Genomic DNA, 22,095 nt, shown 5'->3' with positions numbered 1-22,095 from the left:
TGCTCCTCCCTCTCCACTCCCAATTTCATTCACTTCCTTCCTTAGGGTCTCTCGATAGACTTCCATTGCTCCTAAAATCCTGAACAGGACCTTATCTTACCTCATTTTCTCCTTGCCCATTACTTTAAAGCCACTAAGGTCTTCCTACAAAGGGTCAGGCTCTATCCTACCTCATGTTCTACCTGCAAAAGTAGGAGATCATCCATAAATATTTGCTGAATACTACTGAAATTAGCTATTATAAGCTCCATACTACCTACAATAGGATGACTATATGACCCAGTTTGTTTGACAGTCCTTGCTTAGACCCAATGAATAAGCACACTCTTTGATAAATTCTCACTTTCATTCCGGGCTACGTGAGGAGTCGGATACACGGTCATCCTACCTATAAGAAGCTGGAATTCAGAGAGATCACATAAAGAGTCCATTCTCTCTGGCTGCAGTAGTTATGCTCTCTAAAGTCAATGGGAACACTTAGCAAATGCTGATTTTTTGCTCCTAGGGGAAATACAAGGTTAGGTTCCTATGAGCCACTGGCCACATTTTTGTCAGCCAATCAATACATGATTTTGTTTTATGTGTGTTTCTGTTAAAGACATCTTATTTAATATATATTGCTGATTCACTGACATTGAACTCATGACAGGAACACTGCAACATCTGCCTGACAAGCTTACCTAACACACACATTTTCTCTTAAGCAGAGCACAACCTTTTGCACTTAGGAGACCTAAGTGGGCAACGTGCTCACTGGACAGCTCAAAATTTTCAGTTTGCTGTGCATCTGTGAATGACTGCAGAAGCACTGTAAGCACTGGTGGAAAGTTATAAATAAATACAAGTACGTGAATTCAAATAGTAAGGGCTGGTGGAAGCTTATTTAAGGTTATACAGCTGCTGTAGAATAAGGAAGGATCCCAGAGAACATCCAATTTCACAGTCTTTGTCCATTCATTAGATCAGTACTAACAAGAAAAGAAGTGCTCTTTCAAAAACAGTACCATTACTCTAGGTAGATTAGGTATAATGATTAAAACCCTTGGATTTCCATTTTATCAAAGTTCAATAGATAATGCAGATGGAAAGAGGCAAAACTCTTCTCCATGAAGTGGACAAACATCTGTACAAAAGTACTCAGTAATCCACAACTCTGTACCACTGAAAATTTAAATGGCAGGAACTAGCTACAACTTCTTAATGACAATTCACAAGGGAGCCCCAAGTTATTTATAGTAATAGCAGGTGATTTCTTAATGCCACGTAGGCTCTGAGATTAACAAAAATAAGAATTTATATGATTACAAACATTTTTAAGAGTCAAAGCTTGAACCATCTACAGACCAATGCCCAGGTGAATTTATACATAGAACATGAGAAAACAAGTAGTCTTGCCTCTTTCTAGACTACAGAGGTGGACAAAATCTTTGACAAGTTTCCAGTACTTGACCACTCTCACTATTCAGGAAGTCCCCTCTACAATGAATTTATTACTTCTTAGTAAATTTTTATGTCCTCTTTTAAAACACATTCAAAACAAGGAGACCAATTTGTGGGTTTATGAGCAGTATGAGTAAAATATTTTAAATTACACGTTAGTTTTCCATTCAATAATTTAAGATTATTTAAGGCTATTTAAGAATCAAGCATAAGAAAAATACTTCCCACCGGTCCACTTTATTCTAACTGGCTCTCTTGGCATGTCAAGACTCACATTGCTCTGTTGATACAAGATGATGTTTGAAATGTTTTTAGCTAGTTGATAAAATATTAAAGGCAATCTCAGAAGCACTTGCCTTACATCTTAAAAAAAAAAAAAACAACACAAGTCTTCTTCCTACCATTTAGAAAACACTAGTTTGGCGGGGGTGGGGGGTGAAATTTGGCAGAAAATAAACTAAACTCAACTTAGAGTTCATAATTGGAAATAAATTAAGATTTACTAAAAAAATTCCAATAGGAATATGAAATATACCCTTTGCCCAGATTCCCCTGATGCTAACATTTTACTCCAGTAGATTTCTCTCTTTTTCTTGTAATATTTTTGAACAGTGAAGGAGTTCAGAGTATGCCACCCCCAAAATGTGCTGCTCTAGCATAAGGATTATTGTGAGTTGAAGGCAATTTTTAAAAGAGCAGACACAGGATGAACTTCTGTCCTCTGCCAATCTGCCTGAAAAAAGAACAAAAATTCCCCCATAAAAGTGTCCCCTGCTTCCCAAACCAGGAAGAGGACAATCTTATCACGTAAGGTAGGGTGGCATGGAAATGCACCTGCACAAACAAGCCTCACTAAATTAACACTCATCTCCCTGTAGTTGCCCCATATATTCACATTCCCATAGGTGCTACCCTTGAAAGCCTAAAACCCTTTTTCTTTGTCTTTATCACTTCTCTGAAACTTATTGTTTGGTTAAGAAGCTATATAAGCCCAAGTTCTAACCACCCCTTTGAGTTACACATCACTGAGTTTCTCCCATGTATATGCACGCTGCACTTATAAATAGACTTCTGTTTTTCTCTCATTATTCCACCTTTTGTCAGTCTAATGTGCAGGGCCCAAGCTGGAGAACCTGGAGGAATAGAGGAAATAAGCTTTTCCTCCTCCTGTACTATCTATGAGAAAGTTGCAAATGTGATGCTCTTTTATCCTTAAATACTTCAATGTGTATTTCTGGAAATCAAGAACATTCACTTACATAATCACAGCACAATTATCAAAATCAGTAAGTTAAAATTGATATGATACTATTATATAATCTACAGGATTTATTCAAATTTCACTAATTGTCACAATGATTTATTTATCATAAAAGAACAGAGTTTATTTCTCTGGTCCAGCAGCTAATCGAGGATCACTTATAGAATGAGTGTAGGAATCTCTTTGGTCTCTTTCAATATATAAGAGTTCTTCAGTCCTTTTTGTGTGTGTGTGTGCGTGACCTTGACATTTTTGAAAAGTAAGGTTAAATCTACAAAAGTTATTTTGTAGAATATCCCTCTACTTGGGCCTGTCTAATGTCTCTTTGCAGCAAGATGCTGGTAATGGATTTTTGGCAGAAATGTAATAGGAGTGGTATCATACCTCATATCAAGAGGTAATGCAGTTGGTTTGTCCCATTGATGAGGGTATCAACTTTGAGTACTTGGTTACAATTCTATCTGCCCAGTGAGTTCATGAATTTTTACTTGTCATTTATGTTACAGGGCATCTGACACAAAAATTCTGAAATACTTCACAAATGAGTCTACTTACATAGTTTCAATGGCTTGTATTTTTTGTTATATTTTCAGAGTTTTTACTTGAGGGTTGATCTTTATTTTCTTCCTATTTATTCCTTTTATTAACAAGTATAATGTTTCTACTGCCTTCCATTTTTATCTTACAATGTGTTACAAGAAAAGTGTCTAATCAAAGATTATTTTAGGCAACATTAAAAATTATGTTGGTTTTGGCTGCCCAGGGAATGCAACACTTCCTTTCTGTGCTTCCGGCAGTGGGAGCAGGTATGCCCTGGACATGCAGAAGGATGCTGGCAAATTCGTGGACCTCCACATACCACAAAAATACTCTGCCAGCAACCACATTATCATTGCCAAGGACCACGTGTCCATCCAGATGAACATGGATGAGGCTGACAAGGGGACAGGCAGGTTCAACAGCCAATGTAAAACCTGTATCTGTGGGGCCATTAGCAGAATGGGTGAGTCAGAGGACTCCATCCTCCAACTGGCCAAGGCCGATGAAATGGTTTCGAAGAACTTCTGAGAGGATCACAGGTGTGGAATATTTGTCGTAAATAATAATTCTCCAAATAAATAAATAAAAATGATGTCAGTTTTTGGTAAATTTTCAAATATATAGGTGGGGTGGGTTTTCAGGGGGTTCTTCTATATTTTACTTATGGTTTGTGTAGAATATGTTGCTTAGATAATCCATGGAATGTCTATACCTATTTTGGTCACACAAACTGAAAACAAATGCACACAAATCACATGCCAATGTACACATTGTCTCAGTACATTTGGGCTGTTGTAACAAAGAACCACGGACTGGGTGGCTTATATAAGCAACAGAAATTTATTTCTCACAGTCTGGAAACTGGAAGTCCAAGGTCATGCTGCCAGCATGGTTGGATTTCTGGTGAGACCCTCTTCCTGGTTGCAGACTGTCTACTTCTCCTTTTCATCAACACATGGCAGAAAGAAAAAAGTGAGCTAGCTCTCTGGACTCTTCTTCTAAGAGCACATACCCTATTCAAGAGGGCAGAGTCCTCCCACATAACCACCTACCAAATGCCCCACACCTCATAATGCCATCATACTGGGGATTAACTTTCAATAGATGAATTTTGGAGGGTCATGACCATTTAGTCCATAACACACATTTAATTACTTATGTTCAAAAAGATTAATGAAATGATACAGATGCAAATAAAAAGCACCAGTCATTAGAAAAGATACAATATTTATAAACAAGAGTGATGAAAATAATTGGATTGCAGGAAAACGAAATTCATTTGTCAGAAAAACACTAAATTCTAGATCTACTCAAAAGCCTGCCTCAGAAATTTGACCCCGACAAACTACTTCTTTTACTGTAATCTGTAATAAAACTATCAAGGATTACATACGCATAAAAAGACAGGAACACAAATGAACACAAATTTGTTTGAACTTGTGGTCTTGTTGAAATAACACTGCACATATCATACTGAAAAATATACAGAATTATTTGAAGTGTAAAAAGTACATATTCTATACTTTGTTTTGAAGTTCTAAATATAGCCAACACTGCCGAGGAAATGGTTTAATATTTTTCCAGCAGCAAATGCATAAACTTCCTTGGACAGTGCCTGAAAATCTACCTCGTACCTGGCCTCACTGGGACTCAGGCATCCTTGGCCCACCACAGTCAATTCTCCAGAATAATCCATTTACGATAGATCACATCATGCCACTCCCGCGCCCAAAACCTTGCACTGTGTTAAAAATGCTAAAAAACATTCCAAGCTGTATTTATAGCCTGTCGGCCTCTATGGTCTAGCTTCCACCCATCTTTGCACTTCTTTTCCTGCCCCTCTCCAGTCCAGCTATACTGGCCCTCTGTTTTCCAGCACACCAAGCACAGGGCTGCTCCTGCCTGGAACCTTCTGCCCCCCCCCCCACCACCACCACCATCAAATTCCCCTGTGGCTTGTTCCCTGTCTTACTCGGGTTCTAATGTTGCCTCCTTGGGGAAGCCTGCCTTGATTCCTAAGCACAACAGTGCCCTGTCCTTCCCCACTTGCCTCCCATATGTTATTTTCTTACTGGTGCTCCTCAAAATCTGACATTATTTCAGATATTTGTTTGTTTTTGTTCTGGATTCTTCAATAGAAAAGAAGCTTCAGGTGAGCATGAGTGTTTGGTTCACCGCCATACTGCGTCTAGAAGACAGCTCGGCACACATTGACACCTACTAAACAGGTGTCGAATGAAGCACTGAAGGAGGGCTTAGATTTTCACATGACAAAATGCACGCACACATACACACATATGTAGAGAATATGGAGGGTGGCAATACTGTCCTTGCATCAGAATGGCCTGGAGAGCTTGAAACTGCACACACCAGGTCCAACCCCTGGAGATCTGGACTTGGCAGGCATGCCAGGCTAAAGTCTGATTCAGAGCCAGGAGCCAGAAGTCTCTTACAAGAGGCTGAGCTACCTATTAACTGAAGATCGAGGCTCCTCTTCTTCTGGAGGGTTCCACGGCAGTATTTCAGATGCGGTGTTTTAGCTGCCCACTCTTGGCTACGAATGACCACCTAGAAAAGCCGTGCCTGCAGCCCACGGTGGGATGAGCCACAGTGAACTCATCCTCGGCCTGGAGCCCACTTCCTTAAGGAATAAACATACTCTCTTAACCAATGTTTTTTATTTGTGACAAGAGGGCATCCGCACGGAGAACACAGGTTTCCGTTGTTTTGGAAGCCAACTGAGTGTGCAGGCGGTTGGGGAGGGAGGGAGGAAGTAGAAAGAGTAATCAAGGGATGGGTTTGGATGAAGGGCGACAGGGACAGACTGTTCTTGCCCTGGGAGACTCACTGAGAAGAGGATCACAGGGGTCCTGATTGGTTTACCGACAGTCTTTAATGCTTATCTCCCAGACCCTGGACTCAGTGCATCTCACTGAACCCTCTCATTTATTTATAGACTAAATGTCCATGTTTCCCAGAATCCCTATGTTGAAACCTAATCCCCAGTGTGATGGTATTTGGAGATAGGGGTCTTTGGGGGGTGATCAGGTCATGAGGGTGGAGCCCACAGGAATGGGACTAGTGCCCTTATAAAAGAGACCCCAGACAACTCCCTTGGCCTCTCCACCACATGAGGAGACAGCAAGAAGAAGAACCAGGAAATGGGCTCTCACCAGACACCAAATGTGCAGATGCCTTGATCTTAAGACTTGCCAGGCTCCAGACTATGAGAAATAAGTCTGTGTTGTTTAAAAGCCATCCAATCTATCGTATTCTGTTATAGCAGCCTGAGCTAAGATGCCTCACAGCAGCTCTGTGAGGTGCTACCTACATAGCCTGTGTAGCAACCTACACAGACTACTGGGTAGTCATTATAATCCCTACTGTATAAATGAGTAAGCCAGAGTACAGAGCCCCGAGGTAAGGGGAAGAGCCAGGGTTCAAACCCAGCTCTTTGGCTTCAACGAGGGATCCACCACCTCCTGCTGAATTGTGGCTGGTGCCTCTGTCTCCCATCCCCCTCCCCCAACATACACTCAGCGTAGCCCTTGCTTCCTTTAACAATTCCTGACCCTGCATGTGCATTAGAATCACCTAGAGAACTTTCAGAGGGAATACTTGAGTCCTACTCCCAGAGATTCTAATTAATTAGGTAATGCCTAGGCATTCGTACTTTTTAAGCTTCCTAGATAATTCCTTTGTACAACTAGAGTTAGAAACCACTGTTCCAGGTCAATGAGAAGAAAGGCCAGGCCTCAGTGGAAGTACCACAAACAGCATATACAACAAAGGAACCCCCAATTCTGAAGAAATCAGTGAGTAGCTTGGTTAAGAAGCTTCTAGAACTAGGGATGTGGTTCTAGCCCATCCTGAAAAGAAGCCTGAGGTATTGAGCTCAAGTCTAGAATGGCAAAGACTATTAGGGCTACCACAACAAAGCATCACAAACGGAGTGACTTAACCAAAAAAATTTGTTGTCTCACAGTTCTGGGGCTAGAAGTCTGAGATTAAGGTGTGGGTAAGCCATGCTCCCTCTGAAGGTGCTCAGGAAAGACCTACCCCAGGGGTACCTCCAAGCTTCCAGTAGTTCCTTGAGTTGTGACAGCATAACTCCAGCTTCCCATGGCACTGTCCTACAGTGTGCATGTGTCTGTGTCCGAATCCTCCCTTCGTTAAAGGCCCCAGTCATAATGGATTAGGGCTTAACCTCCTAGTATGACCTCATCTTAACTAATCACATCTATAAGGACCTTATTGCAATATAATGTCACATTATGAGGTACTGGGGGCAAGGGGAAGACTCCAGCCTATATCTTCTGGGAGGGACACAATTAAACCCGTAACAGGCAGGTAGAGCCAAACGTTGAGGCAGCGTGCCCCAAGGACACACTGAAGAACTACTCCTGAGCCAGATGCCCACTTCACTCACCGTCCTGACAATTTACAACATGCGTGTATACACGTTCAAGGCCCAGAAAAGTCCTTCAGTAAAGCAATCTGTCAGCTCTGTTTATCCAAATCTATTTGACCAGAAAACCGTTTCCACCTCGCATCTATTAACCACCTGTTTAGGAAACCCCACAACCGTGTACGCGTAGAGGAACCACGATGAATTCAAGCCTCATATGGGTGTGAGAGTGCCCAGCACCCAGGAGCAGACCATCTGAAATGGAGGCCACGGGCTTTCCTTGAGAAAACACCCCCAGAAACTAGAAACAAAAGGTGAATGATCATGAACTGCATTTTTTAACAGTACAGTAATAAGCAATCCTAAGTCTTATGCCACCTTCTCCTTGAGTTTTTATAATACGCTAATTCATCTCACAGAGCTCCATTTCAGCCCTCTGGGGAGTTGAGCTTGGAGTACAGGAATATTGTAATTTGGGGTAGGACATGTTTTAGCCAGAGGAACCAAATGTCATCCTGGGTCCCCATCAATATTGAGCAGCTGCCTGGAACTACATGAAAGCTGGAGAAAGTAACTCGGGCCTTCTTTACATCTCCCATCAGGAATCCACTCCGAACATGCACGGTACCTCCGTTACACAAGAGACCACAGAAAATACAGCTGCCACCTGCTCAACACAAAATACATCCCAGATTGGGACAAAAACTTTGGGAAAAGCTGACTTGAAGGGGCACACACAAGATAATCTAACACACAGTGTGGCTTCTAAAAATGAAACCATGTAATTTACATATTTTTGAGGCAAGATTTTGCTCAAATATTTCCTTGAACATAGGGAACCATAGGCCATTTCAAAACTGAAAGGCTTACGTTTTTCAGGTTTTCACTTTTGAGCAAACTAGACTTTCTAAACTTTTTTTTTTTTATAAAGATTTTTTTTTTATTTTTATTTATTTATTTGACAGCGAGAGACAGGAGATCACAAGTAGGCAGAGAGGCAGGCAGAGAGAGAGAGAGGGAAGCAGGCTCCCCGCCGAGCAGAGAGCCCGATGCGGGACTCGATCCCAGGACCCCGAGACCATGACCCGAGCCGAAGGCAGCGGCCCAACCCACTGAGCCACCCAATGCACACCAAAGCAGTACTTTCCCCAGCAGCAAATTAGAGAGGGCTAATTTGTGGGCACAGCCATGCCCTGTTATCTGTACCTTGTCACTTTAATTTAGCATACCCAAAACCTCGTCATTCCTTTCATTTTTTTACTTCTCCACATAGAATTTTAGCCTTCACTCTGGGTTTCAAAGAGTCCAAAATAAAACCAACCCACATTAAGCAAAACAGCCACATAAGGCCTTTCCTTTATATGTGGAGAAAAAGACTTTCAAAGTTCAGAAGAAGGATTTTTTTTTTTTAAAGCGCTAAGTAGTCTTGGTAATGTTTTTAAAGATCTATTTTAAAACATTGAGTTTTTTTCCTCCATTGTGCTGACTTGCATGTGGACAGACATGTGGATTTCCTCTAACAGAAGCAACAAAGTTGTTACTTGAAACCTGTACATTTCAATCCCTTTTTTTCAATCCCTTGCTAAAACATCTCCCCTGTATAAGAGTCTGGAAGAGTCACAGGCTGTCAAAGTAGGAGACACACTTTCCATCCTCCTGCCCTGTGGAGCTTTAACAGGCAAGGATGACAGCATGAGCTCAGGGGACATGCTGGTCTCCAGATCCTCAATATCCTGCTCTTAACAATAGCGAATCCAGCCATCCTTCGAGCACAGGAAACAGACGGTCAAGAGTTGCAGAACCGAATGCTACCGCGTTCACCTATGGGCGGGCATTAACCATGAAATACATGTGTCCCCCAAAATCCTTTATTAACGCTCTGGCACCTGCTACCCTCATCAAGGAGAGCCATTCTCTGAAACAAAAAATAATTATTGTAAACAGAAATACATGTCTTCCACAACCTCATAGGTGTCACTCGGCTTCTGCAATCTCCTGGCCGCCCCCATCCCTCCTGACTCTCCACCCTTTAGAAATGCACAGCAGATTCCCCAGCACTCTCTCCTCTCAAGGAGCAGAAAGCGTTAAGTATGCATCACCTGTGCTCTCATTCTGTAAATCATTTGGTTAGAAATACTAGTCACTGGGGATGGCTGTGTATCGGCCATCACAGTGGCAAGTTGTAAAAATGCACCACAGACAGGGAAATGCAGACTCTTTGGAAACTCAATTGGTAATTGGAATTCAGAGCTAGGGCCCTGCCATAAATCTGTACTTTGCAGCTGTCACTGGTAGTAGAAGTCTGCCTCTTGATGGAGCAGAGACCCGAAGCCCATTCCAGGGAGCGCTTCCTTACACAGCTGTCAGCCTCACCACTTGCAAAAGGAGGGATTAGTTTCACACCCAGCCCAAGCCCCCCTCGATGAGGGGAAGGCCCGGCAGAGCTGGGAAGGGCAGAACTCTTTCCAGCACAGAGGAAATCTGACTGACAGAGGCACAGCTTAGGAGGGTACCCCAAGGATCACATTTCTTGATACAGCCTACCTTTATTTTATTATTATTCTCTGACTCCCAGATGCAAGGAGGCCCAGGGACAGAATGAAAGTGAAAGTTATAGGTCCCTCAACCGACCTCAGGGCCTACCTGCTTCGAATAGCATGTTTCAGGCGATTCTATTTCTAATCCTTTCTCTGGCCCACAGAGTTTGATACTCATCGCAGCCCCTGACCCGGTTTAAAAAAAAAAAAAAATCAGGGGCGCCTGGGTGGCTCAGTGGGTTAAGCCGCTGCCTTCGGCTCAGGTCATGATCTCAGGTCCTGGGATCGAGTCCCGCATCAGGCTTTCTGCTCGGCAGGGAGCCTGCTTCCCTCTCTCTCTCTCTGCCTGCCTCTCTATCTACCTGTGATCTCTCTCTGTCAAATAAATAAATAAAAAAAAAAAATCAAACAGATGGCAAAAACTAGTGCCAGAATTCATGCGGGGCTTTCAGTTTTGCTTTGTCTGCAAATGGAAACCAAGTCTGCTCCTAGAGACTTGCAGACACTCACCACCTTGCCCCCCAGTCTCTTGTGTCCGCCCACCAGGTGCTCTGCGCACCTGGTGACTGGTGGTCATGTGAGAAGACACTGTGTTTGCAGACATCCCCCACGAATTACAGATGGTCATGCCAGTGCTCAGCAGCCGACCTGGTGACCGTATAGATGCTGCTTCCCCACCCCCAACTGAACCTGGGGTTCAATTTCCCATGGTATGGAAATGCCAAAGCAGGCATGTTCTGGTTATCATTTCTTTCTTTCTTTTTAAAATATTTTATTTATTTATTTGACAGACAGAGAGAGATCACAAGTAGGCAGAGAGGCAGACAGAGAGAGAGGAGGAAGCAGGCTTCCCTGCTAAGCAGAGAGCCCGATACGGGGCTCGATCCCAGGACCCTGAGATCATGACCTGAGCCGAAGGCAGAGGCTTAACCCACTGACCCACCCAGGCACCCCTGGTTATCATTTCTAAAGGCATTTGTATGAAGGCCTTATCATGGCATGGGAAGAGGAGAAAACAAAATATAAAATTACACTACATTGGAGACCCTTACCTTAGATGAGTGTAAGCCAATCCATATATGTATATGCTCTTTCTCAGCAAAAATCACAACTGCCTTCTAACCGTCCTTTGAAGAAGAATCCGGGATGCACGCCTGAAAGCACCTAGCCCTTTATCACTCACAGAAGGACCCAGACCCTTTTTGGCTGGTCCCTCCCTGATGAGCTGTACAGAACCACTGCTTCTTTCTGTGGGCTCACGTGCATTCCAGATTTCGGGCAGCTCTTCGAAAACCAGCTCTGGCACTCAAAAGCCTCAATCAAGGCTGGGCAACCTCAGGCGACACCCACCCAGAGACAAGTGGCTTTTACATACGGAGCAATTTGGAACCTTAAGTTCCAGAGCTAAGTACCCAGGGGTCTTATAGTGCCCTGGCAGAGATGTGAGCACCTGTGCGAGAAGGAACTGCAAACACTCCAGGGAAGGGGGGATAAGAGGCAGGGGCATCTCACGCCTCAGAGAACACTCCTCAGCTGCAGAAAGAGAGCTCTGGTCACCACACACACACACAAGTCAGCCCCACATGGACTGTGCTTTGAAATCTGAATACCTTTGGTTCACAGTGGAAGGGCACAGTGCTCCCAAAAGGGAAAAGTATCTATTTTGACCAAATCTCTGAAAGAAAGTCTGCAACCTAGGAAGTTAAAGAACTCTAAAGATAACAAGATATTCCAAGAAGGTAAGCCTTTCTTTTTTTTTTTTTTTTTAAGTCTTTCCTTCCTTTTACATGGCTCCAGACTTTTAAAAAAACAAATAGCAAAAGGGAAGTTGCTATTCTAGAGTACAGCCTCTCTTCAGCCCAAGTTCCCACGTGGCTAGTCGTGGCAAGGGGGAGACCTCTAAGGCACTTGAATAAAGCAGCCTATGCCTCTGAGAGTGAATATACGGAATCAACCCAGGAGTCAACACAGAATCCTAGAAAGGCAATGGCATTTGAAAGTCCACAACCCAGCTGAGGCTATTACCATATCTAAAGCGAGAACCCATCAGTCAGAGGCAGAGAGGTGGCCCACCATGAAAGCAGACAAAAATGGGAGTCTGGGAAGCCACCCAGCTCTACCCTAGGGAGTACAAGCCCCGCCACAGATTCGCGCCTCCACGTCCCATTGCCAAGTGTGAGGCTCCGGTGCAGGATGGAGGAATCAGGCTCCCCTCGCAGGATGCCTCCAGACCCTGATTGCACTGGCCAGCTCTTCTCATTGCGATTCCTTGCTCATCACCCACTGTGCGGGTTACCACCAGGCTTCCCTTGAAGTCCGCTATACAAAGGAAATCTGCCCGTCCAAGAGGGCCAGTGGCCTCAGTTGCATTTCTCACAGTAAGTCACCATCAAACTGGCATCTTGCTCCCCAGTTGCTAGAAACCTGCCAATGGCGCTTACCCCTGAAGGCAGCTCTGCTCTCCTGGAGGTGATAGTCTGTCTTTTGAGCCTGTTCTCAGGTAAGGTGACCTGCTGAGGGCTGGCTGGGGGGGGGGGGGGCGGCGGGGAGGATGACACAGGATGCACGCTGGCTCTCGGCCATGCCCCTCAACTTCATCACCGCTTCACTTCCAGTTCAGTCCAAGGAAAACCAAGCCCTTCTTCTGCACAGTTCCATCACCATAAATATACCAAGAGTCCAATCTCACAAGTCCAAGTTTGTCTATTGACTTTTTTTTCTTTAAAAAATGTCTTATTGGGGGACGCCTGGGTGGCTCACTCAGTTGAGCGTCCAACTCTTGATTTCGGCTCAGGTTATGATCTCAAGGTGGTGCGATCCAGCCCGGCCTCAGGCTCCTTGTTCAGCAGCAAGTCTGAGTCTCCCTCTGCCCCTCCCCCTCCACACCTGTGTGTGCCCGCTCTCTCAAATAAATAACTTTTTTTAAAAGATTTTATTTATTTATTTGACAGACAGAGATCACAAATAGGCACAGAGAGAGGAAAGGAAAGAGGCTCCCACTGAGCAGAGAGCCCGGATGTGGGGCTCGATCCCAGACCCTGGGATCATGACCTGATCATGAGGCTTTAACCCACTGAGCCACCCAGGTGCCCCTCAAATAAATAACTTTTTAAAAATTTATTTTGAAGTGATCTCAAATTTACAAGAAAGAAAAAAAATTGCAACTATAGTGCAAAGATCCTTCTTTCTCTCTTTAGCATTTGAAAGTAACTCGCCAACCCCAAGCTCACCACTCCCTGATGCTACCCTGATGCTTTGGTGTGTATTTCCTACAGCTATAACCCTTCTCCACAGCCACAACACAAACATCAACATCAGGAAATTAACATGTAATACATGTTACATTTGCTCCTTCGACACAAGGATGTACCCAAAATGTACTTCATAGCAAAAGGATCAGGTTCAGAATCACCAGGTACTTTTAAGTTGTTACGTCCCTTTGGTCTCCTTCACCCTAAAACATCTCCCTAGGTCTTCCCTTGATTTTTCTGACCTTGGCAGTTTCTGAAATTACAGGCTGTTTATTTTGTATCAAGTCCTTCAGTTTGGCTTTGTCTGATGCTTCCTGTGATTAGAGTCAGGTTATGAGTTTTTGGCAGGAAAATCACGGAAAAGTGAAGCTGCATCCTTTTCCTTGCATGTTACCAGGTGGTGCCGGATTTTGATTTGTCCCATTGCTGGTGACGTTTATTTTTTTCCCCCAACTTGGGTTTGTTTTTTTTTTTTGGTTTTTGTTTTTTGTTTTTTTGGTGGGTTTTGTTGTTATTGTTTATTTTTTGTTTGTTTGTGGGGTTTTTTTTGGTGGTTGTGGTCAAATCCCCACATGTCCATGAAGACTGCCTGCCCACCCCAAAGTCAGGCTGACCTAGGGAGGGCTTAACCCTCTCTGCTTCAGTGTACCTGTCTCGTCCTTGGAAGGCACTGTAGTGACAGTAATGACAGCTGATTTATACAGATACATTTATATAAAGAGATGGGATAAAGAAAAAAAGGGGGGGATGACGTGGCTTTTGTGGCCAAACAACAGAATATCTTAGATCGTTCTCACGCAAATTCTCCCGAGCTAAATGGAGGTTAGTTGCATTAAGTTTTTTCATGCAAGAAAGGCTTTCACCTACTTATTCATTCAAGCTACAGACATTTCTGGGGAGCCTCTCCTTGCTAAGCACAGGGATACCAATGCTTGCGGGATGCTGCCCTGCCCCTAGGGGACAGCATGGTCTCTTACAGCAATGTTACAAAGAAACAGCTACAGCACAGTGTTGAGAAGGAGATGCTTGACCCAGACCAGGCTGAGAGGGAAGCTGTCCAACACAGGAATAGCTGGCTCAGCAAGGTCTGCACGTTCTGCCTGAAAGCCAGGATAAACAGACGGCAGATCAGACTGGTACAAAGGTGAACTCCAGGAGAGGGGAGACTGGAGAACGAGGGGGACGGGGGCTGGGTCAGAAAGGTTTTGGATGCTCAGCAAATCCATGAGCCCTGGGAAACCACTGAAGGGTTTCAAGCCAACTGGCAAGATCATATGGGTATTTTTACAACATTGAGAGGAACCCATTTACGGAGGGGAAGAAGCAGGGAACAGAGGGAAGGACATATGTTAGGAGACCACTGAAGTCATCTTCAGACCAGAGGCCAAGGAGGGTTCATTCCGGGTAGGAATGGTGCAGAGGAAACAAGGGCAGATTCTTTAGAAGCACAGAATGCAATATCCACAGGATTTTGCAGGCATGTGAAAAGTAGAGGAGAGAAAAGAATCAGGAGTGCCCTGAGGGCTTCTGGATTAAATGGTTGGGAGTGGGGATACTTGTAATCAAGATCCAGAATGTAACAACAGTAGGTGTTGCTGATTCAGCGTTTCCAAGCACAAAACCAATTTCCCAACCTCTAATCTGGAATGCCAGGAAAGTTACACTCAAGCCAGTCGGTAGAGTATTTCAAGGACAGAGTTTGCTGCTAAAGATGGATAGCAGGCATGCGGAGTTACAGCCCTAGCACGTTAATTATATTTGAGCTCCTAATGTTACCTGTTGCAGTGACTTCTGTGGGCATAGCTGGGAGTGGTTTCACAGGAAGAAAGAGAGAGAGTTTTAATACTTGTTCATCCCTGCCTCTCTCGCTACCACATACCACTTACGTCTCCCTAATCCCTCCCAGTGATTTTGGACTTGAAGCAGCATATTGTTGACTTAATTTCATAGCACGCCCTTCATGTACTTATTTTTAAGTAAAGTGAATTATAACCAATTTTGTTTTGAGAACTTTAAGAGATCCTTGAGAAAAAGTGAAAACACCCCATGGTGTTAAAAAGCTAAGCTTTGGAATGGTACGCTTCCATAGTGAAAGATGAAAACCCAATGTCTGCCCAGGGCCTAGAAGCAATCATAGTTCTCCTCTCCCAACATTTTGGTTTTTGTTGTTGTTGTTGTTGTTAGTATAAAGAAAGCTACTTATTGTTTGCAACCCCTTCTCTCTGTATATCCAAGAAGTAAATATTCAAGTCTGAGGTAGGACATAGGGACTTTCCAAGTACACTCTATCCAATTCTACAATTGCACAGACATTCTGCACATTTTCTTTTTCACCCGCGGAGGAAAAAACATACAGTCTCATAGTTGTTCTATAAGTGATCTCAAACTTTTTCCTTCACTTATTTCTCCCTTTTATTTATCCATATTCTTTTGTGCACTGTATCAGGTCACACTTTCGTCATTGCTCTTCTCACTGAGAAGCCCGTGACTCCTCAGAGTAACATGGGGAAGTTGATCTTGATTCACACAGACCTGGGCTCACTTGGTGTCTCCACATTATCCTCACCTGAATGCTCTTGAGCCTGTTTCTTCCTAAGTACAGTTAGAGACAATGATAAGCTCACCTAAGATTTATATGAAGATTAAATTAAGCTCCATTATGCATATGACAAGGATTTTCTCCTTGAGCAGATTTTAGTCAGGCTCCTGAGTCCTCTGCTCAACTAAGCCCAACCATGACCTTCCACCTCTGTTCCTGCGGAGTCCAATTTTAGCAAGAGTCCTGCTAAATCAGCTTAAGAGATGCTTAAGTATCTGATGAATCAGTTTAAGTATCTGATGAAATTCTTCATCTTCCCTTATCCTCCAGGTGATAGGTGATCACCCTGGTCTGCTTTCAGCAAGAATCCTGTTGAGTTGGTTTCACAAGAATTCCCTGTTCTTGATGTTTCCTCTTAGTAATTTTCCATCCACTGACCCCCTTCCTGATGCATGGCTATAAATCTCCGCTTTCCTTTGTTGCATTCGGAATTGAGCCCAGTCCTCTTCTTCCCCTATTGCAATAGTTCCTGTAACATCAGGTTTACTGTTTTAACTAATGCCCAGCCCTCAGTCTTTTTGACAGAGGTGAAAGCCTCATTGTTCCTAGTGTAAAGCAATTTTCGAAACATTAAAAACATGACCTTCATGCAAATATAAGGTGAATACATATTAAAGATGTATTTAATTCAATGAGAAAACCAATGGGATAGAAAAGTTGTCTCAGAGGATTATAGGAGAAAAGACATTTATATCTAGTCATTGAAAGGACAGCTGAAATAAAATTGTTGAAGTAGATACAAAACTGGGTCATGCCTTGCAGGGTAGCAAAATTATATCTCAGGGGATTATTCTTCTAAAGGACAAGAATCATTTGCACTTCACCATTTCCTATAGGTATTCATCTACCCTTACCTACTTGTAAAATACCTTAACCAACAGTAGAAAGTAAGGGTGCCTGAGTGGTCAGTCAGTTAAGCATCTGACTTCTGCTCATATCATGATCTCATGATTTCAGGTTCCTGTGATCAAGCCCCATGTGGGGCTCTGCATTCAGTGGGGAGTCTACTACTCTCTCCCTCTGCCTTTCTCCCTGCTCCTGCTCTATCTCTTTCTCAAATAAATAAAATCTTAAAAAGAAAAAAAAACAGTAAAGAGTAAATCAAAGAAAAGCAAAGAAAGACAATACATCTAGAGAATTAGATATTCCTTGGGTGGTCTCAATAATCCGGGATGATTTTGAAGGGACACACAGTCATCCTTTTGTCTATTTGCCTATTTTCAAGTTTTAAGTAGATTTATTTTTTTCTTTATACTAGAATATCATTGGTGCCCAACAAATATTGGCCAGAATTATTTGATAATGCTATATACAAAACCTTATAAGACTCAGGCAAAAAAGTAGTAAGAGGAAAATTCATAGCATCAAATGCTTTCACTGAACAAGAAAGAGGAAGAAATATAAAAAGGACTGCATCATGTTATGAAGATTTGTTAACCCAAATCTGAGAGCTGAACCCTAAGAAAGACAGAATAGTACAGACCAAAGAAAGGAATTTTCATTAGAAAGAAACTGGCTGGATATATAAAAATTCGGCATAGTCTTAACTTCTAATGACTAAGATAGAATAGCTGTAAAACATATAATAAGTTGAATTTTAGTTTACTTACATAGTAGGACAAGAAATAAAGTAAGACCCAACAGAAGTTCAAAATACATTTTTATCGCCTCTCACAGTATAAACTTTAATTTCATTTCTTAACTTTTTTATCCCTTTGAATAGCAATGCTTAAAATACGTCATACTCAAGACAGGAAGGGTTAGGTATCAAAGGTTGAGAAAACTGAAAAAAAGTGTAAGGTCACCTTTGAATCAATGTCACGAACATGTAGGGTAAAAATAACAGCTATCAAAGGCATCTGTACACCAGTCCCATTCGGTAGCATACACACACCAGCAGGGTTAAGGACAGCATGTTTGTGAAGACAGGGTTGGAATCCCTCGGGTGGATTTACCAGTTATTTCTCTTTAGGCAGCCCACATAACCTCTCCGAGCCTCAACTTTCTCATCAAGGTGGCCAGTAACACACGTTTCACTGGGACTTTTGTGAGCATTAAATGAGCACACACCCATACAGAGTTTATCACAGTCCCTGAGGCACAACAGATACTAGTAAATATGTCCTACTTTTTTCTGCCCCCAGGATCACCTTTCTAAAAGATGTGTAAATACATGAAAAGCAAGAAAGGGCTTTTGAACTGTATTCTCAGTCATCTAGAAAGGAAGGAGGTCAGTATCTGTTTCATTTTTCTTTTCCCTTCCTACTTCCAGTACTTTAAAATTTCTTTCACAGGAAAACCCAATCACATATTCATTTAAATGTAAGTATTTAAATAATCATCAAATGTTCTTTCTTCTGAAGCTCTTTTATGTTTAATTTAAAAAAAAAAAAAAAACAGTATAAGGAAACTCAGGTAGGGGATCCAAAAGGGACTGACTTCACCAACATTGTTTATCTTCCTTTGTTTCCACTATTTTATTTCCCTCCTAACATAGGATTCCTGGACACTTGAAACAAACAAACAAGAAAAACTTTTCTAAGCAAGGAAACCAAAGGGCAAAATTTTCCTCCCCCAGGGAATGACAAAGAAAGGCAAGGGACAAGAAGACAGGGCAGACTCTTGTGTACTGTTGCTGCTATCGCCCGCCTTCCTCCATAAATCCCACTCAGAAACCAGAAATAAAAGATGACCTTCACTTTGGCACTGTGGTACTATTTCTCCTACACTCAGTCCCCTGGTAGACTTATTAAACAGTTCTGTGCCCACTGTGTAAGTCCCTCCCTCACTACTCCCCAGGGCCCCCATCCCCAATCCCAGAGGCACAGAAAACCTGCCTCTTCCCAGCTCCTTTCTGGGAACCACCACTCTCGGCTTAAGACTGACCTCCCAAAAGGATCATCCCCACCTTGCTGGCATGTTCCAACCCAGAACTGACTTTCCATTTCAGATGTACTGAACTACCAGACAAAACCAGTCTGGACCCAGCTTCATTCGTGCTAAAGTTTCACGGGGCAAGGAGCAGACTCCTCAGAGGTGCCCTCACCGACCTCACAAGGCAACCATCCAACATCTGCCCTTGACAGTCTCCAGTCTAGATACAATATTGTGCCACTTGATGGGACAAAGATCCTCAGTCTCCAATGGTTTCTGCCCTCCCATCTGGAGCCCACCTCAATCCAAAGGGCACATACATCCATTCCAGGTTCTGGTTCCTCCTTGATCTGTCTTGCTGGATGTCATTAGCCTACCTAGGCCCTGCAAGGACAGGACTATGAGGGCTGGAATCAAGCCCTTTATTCAACTCATTCAATAAACTTCTTGGGGGAAAGGAGTGCAGGAAGGGAATGATTCTCTCCCAGGGCTTGGGGAAGGGGGAGTATCAAGCAATTTTGTTGCATGTCAACCTCAATTTTAATGTAAAGACTTTCAGTCAGTGAGTCCTCACTGGAGGGACCACTGATTTGTTCTGAACCCAGTCCCAGAAGGCCCTGTGAGGAGTTAGGCCACACTCGTACACCATGCCCTCCACGTCAGCCCCAATGCCAGCCCTGTGCAGGCGAAGAGGGGAACCCCAAGTACTGTAACGATGCACCACTGTGAAAGTGTGTGGGAAAGGAGGAAAGGGTGTTTTTAATCTTCTTCTTCCAGTAAACAAACATTCACCACATGTTTGGACCACATGACTGTGCCATCAGTCATAGGAATAAGCTGAGTGATCGCTTTGGGGCAATTCTAGAAATCCACAGAAGCCTGAAGCCATATTATCTGGAGTATCCTTTCATCAACATCCTTAGGAGATCTTCACATGTCCTTGAAGGACACGTCTCCTCTACAATTCTCAACCCTCCATCTGCTGTGACATAAAATGGGGATAATACTGTAACCCTCATACCACAGGCCAGCATAAACTCTCTTTTCCCTTGGACTGTTCTGAGGAGCAAACACTGTAAAATATGCAAATTATCTGGCACACACACAAAGTGTTCCAAAATTAATAATTCTCTTTCCCTTGCATTTACGTGAGAAAGGCCAATTATTCTGGAAGGGCAGGGCAATGGATTTCGTGGCAACTGTTCAGGCTTCTGGGGAGATGTCTAGTTCTGCCACTTCTTGGCTGTTTAACAATATGGCACGAGTCTGGTATTTCACTGTGTTCCACTGCAGAAGGAGATCGCACTTACTTTGGAGGGAGTTATGTGTTGTAAATGAGATGACACATGTCGACATGAAACATCAGAAAGCATATGCTCACTTAGAACTGAGGCCCTTTGTCTTGCACACAGTGGGGTTTCTTTATTCAAAAACTGTACCAGTAACACCAGAATGGCCCAGGCGCCCAGGCTAGAATCAGCATCAGCATGCTGTCCATATATCACAGTGTGCTGTGTGAACCACGGAGCCACTGGAGTTATTTCCCAAAAAAAAAAAAAAAAAAAAAAAAAAAGGAAAGGAGAAAGAAAGGAAGGAAGCAGGCAAAACCAAAACAAAACACGTCTGCTTTGCTCAGCAGCAGATTCAACCCTTCATCCTCAGCGAGCATACATCTAGTTCTATTTTGTTTTGTTAATGTATTTTATATTCCATAAGGTTTCATAAACTCACTCCAGGAAATAAAGGCTGATTACAAAGCATTTTAACTGAATGTATTTTAACAGCCCACAACATTTTCCAGCACACACATACAAAATAACATCAAATATATAAAATACCCATCAGAAAAGCCACACATTTCATGTAAAACATGGGCAAAAGTTAGAAAAGGAGAGAGGAGAACACAAATCATCCTTTTCCGCAGTGACTGAAGGATATTTGATTTGCTATGTTTGAAAAGACGAATAAAGATCAATTTTTTTTACTTTTTAGAGGTAACGCTCTGGCTGCTGACCATCTTATCTTCCAGCTCCAGACTATTTCCTTGTCAAGGAAGAAGAAAGATTTAAACCACTTTCCAAATGGCAAAGTCCTCCTCCTTTAGGACAGAGGACAAAACCAATTTTCTTTTAACAGGTGCTCAACATGTGCATCTGGCAAAGCTTTCAAGACAAAAATTCCAGGGATTTTACGAAGCACTTAGGAGATGAATAGCCTTGCTTCACCTTGGTCCAGAAATCTGACTCTTCCAACTGATAGAAACATTGACTGTCATCTAGTTCAGGGTGCTTTCACTCTTAATACCAGCTGCCATGTCTTATCCAAAAGAAACCCTCCAGGAGCCCTAACCTACGAGGAAGTTGGAAGTATGCTTGTCCAGAAGAAGTGGGAGGCCAGAACCTAGCTTGCTCTATCCCCATTCCCTTTCCCAGCAGGGACCCCGAAGCTCATCATCAGTAACTCAGGGCTCAAGGAAACACAGTTTGAAAGTGAGTTAATACCCCAACCCTCCTATCACAGATAATGACAACTGAAGTCAAAAAAAGTGCCTGGTGGATAAATGGGTGTCCACTGGATAAATGGGTGAGGCCTAGCCAAACATTGGAGGGTTTCAGAACAGCGACTTTCCGGCCTCAATGCAGCCAGAGTGACTATATGACCCACCTGAGGCCAATAAAATGTCAGAGGAAATCTGCTAACGGTCAATTTTCTGACAGCAGAGCCAAAGTAAGAGGAGAGCTATTGGTGTTTCCTTTTCCTCTTTATTCCTATTGAGCATATGAGGGCGTGATGCCTGGTGTTCCAGCACCAACTTGAAACTAAGAAGAGCAAGCAAAAGACCAAAGGCCAACATACTTCGTGTGGGTGAGCAGAAGAGGAGAAGAGAGCTTGGGTCCTTGATGACGTCCTTGAGCTATATAATGAATCTGAAGCCACTTGCTGCTGACTTCTGGTTAAGTAAACAATCAATGTCCTTATAGTAAAAAGCGCTGTTGCTCAAGTCTTCTGCTACTGTATCCGATGTAAAAGAAAACAGGTACTTTAAAGTCAGTGTGCTACATCGTAAGTGGCACCTGCATTTCTCCATCAATTATCTCTGACTTCAGTTTTCAAACTGAAGTCAGATGGAAAGTTAAAAAGCAAGGAGGAATGGTTCAGCCACCTAGGAAGACAGTTTAGCACTT

General features: G+C 43.0%; 2 protein-coding genes across 5 annotated transcripts in view; one reads left to right on the top strand and one right to left on the bottom strand.

The window, feature by feature from the left end:
- The window catches only part of ELMO1 (engulfment and cell motility 1), a 533,506-nt gene that overhangs the window by 464,599 nt on the left and 46,812 nt on the right, over positions 1–22,095 (bottom strand). The gene's annotated exons all lie outside the window — the stretch shown is intronic.
- Positions 3,521–3,769, top strand: LOC123951745 (40S ribosomal protein S21-like). Its single transcript, XM_046020720.1, has one exon. The coding sequence runs from the start codon at positions 3,521–3,523 to the stop codon at positions 3,767–3,769; it is 249 nt and encodes an 82-aa protein (XP_045876676.1).

The sequence above is a fragment of the Meles meles genome, chromosome 10 (genome assembly GCF_922984935.1).
Source record: "Meles meles chromosome 10, mMelMel3.1 paternal haplotype, whole genome shotgun sequence".
Lineage (NCBI taxonomy): Eukaryota > Metazoa > Chordata > Mammalia > Carnivora > Mustelidae > Meles > Meles meles.
Note: the sequence above shows the minus strand (reverse complement) of the source record. Positions and strands in the feature narration are given on the sequence as shown.

What these genes read in the sequence shown, in the direction of transcription:
- LOC123951745 (XM_046020720.1), top strand. Translation starts at nt 3,521, where the DNA reads ATGCAGAAGGATGCTGGCAAATTCGTGGACCTCCACATACCACAAAAA.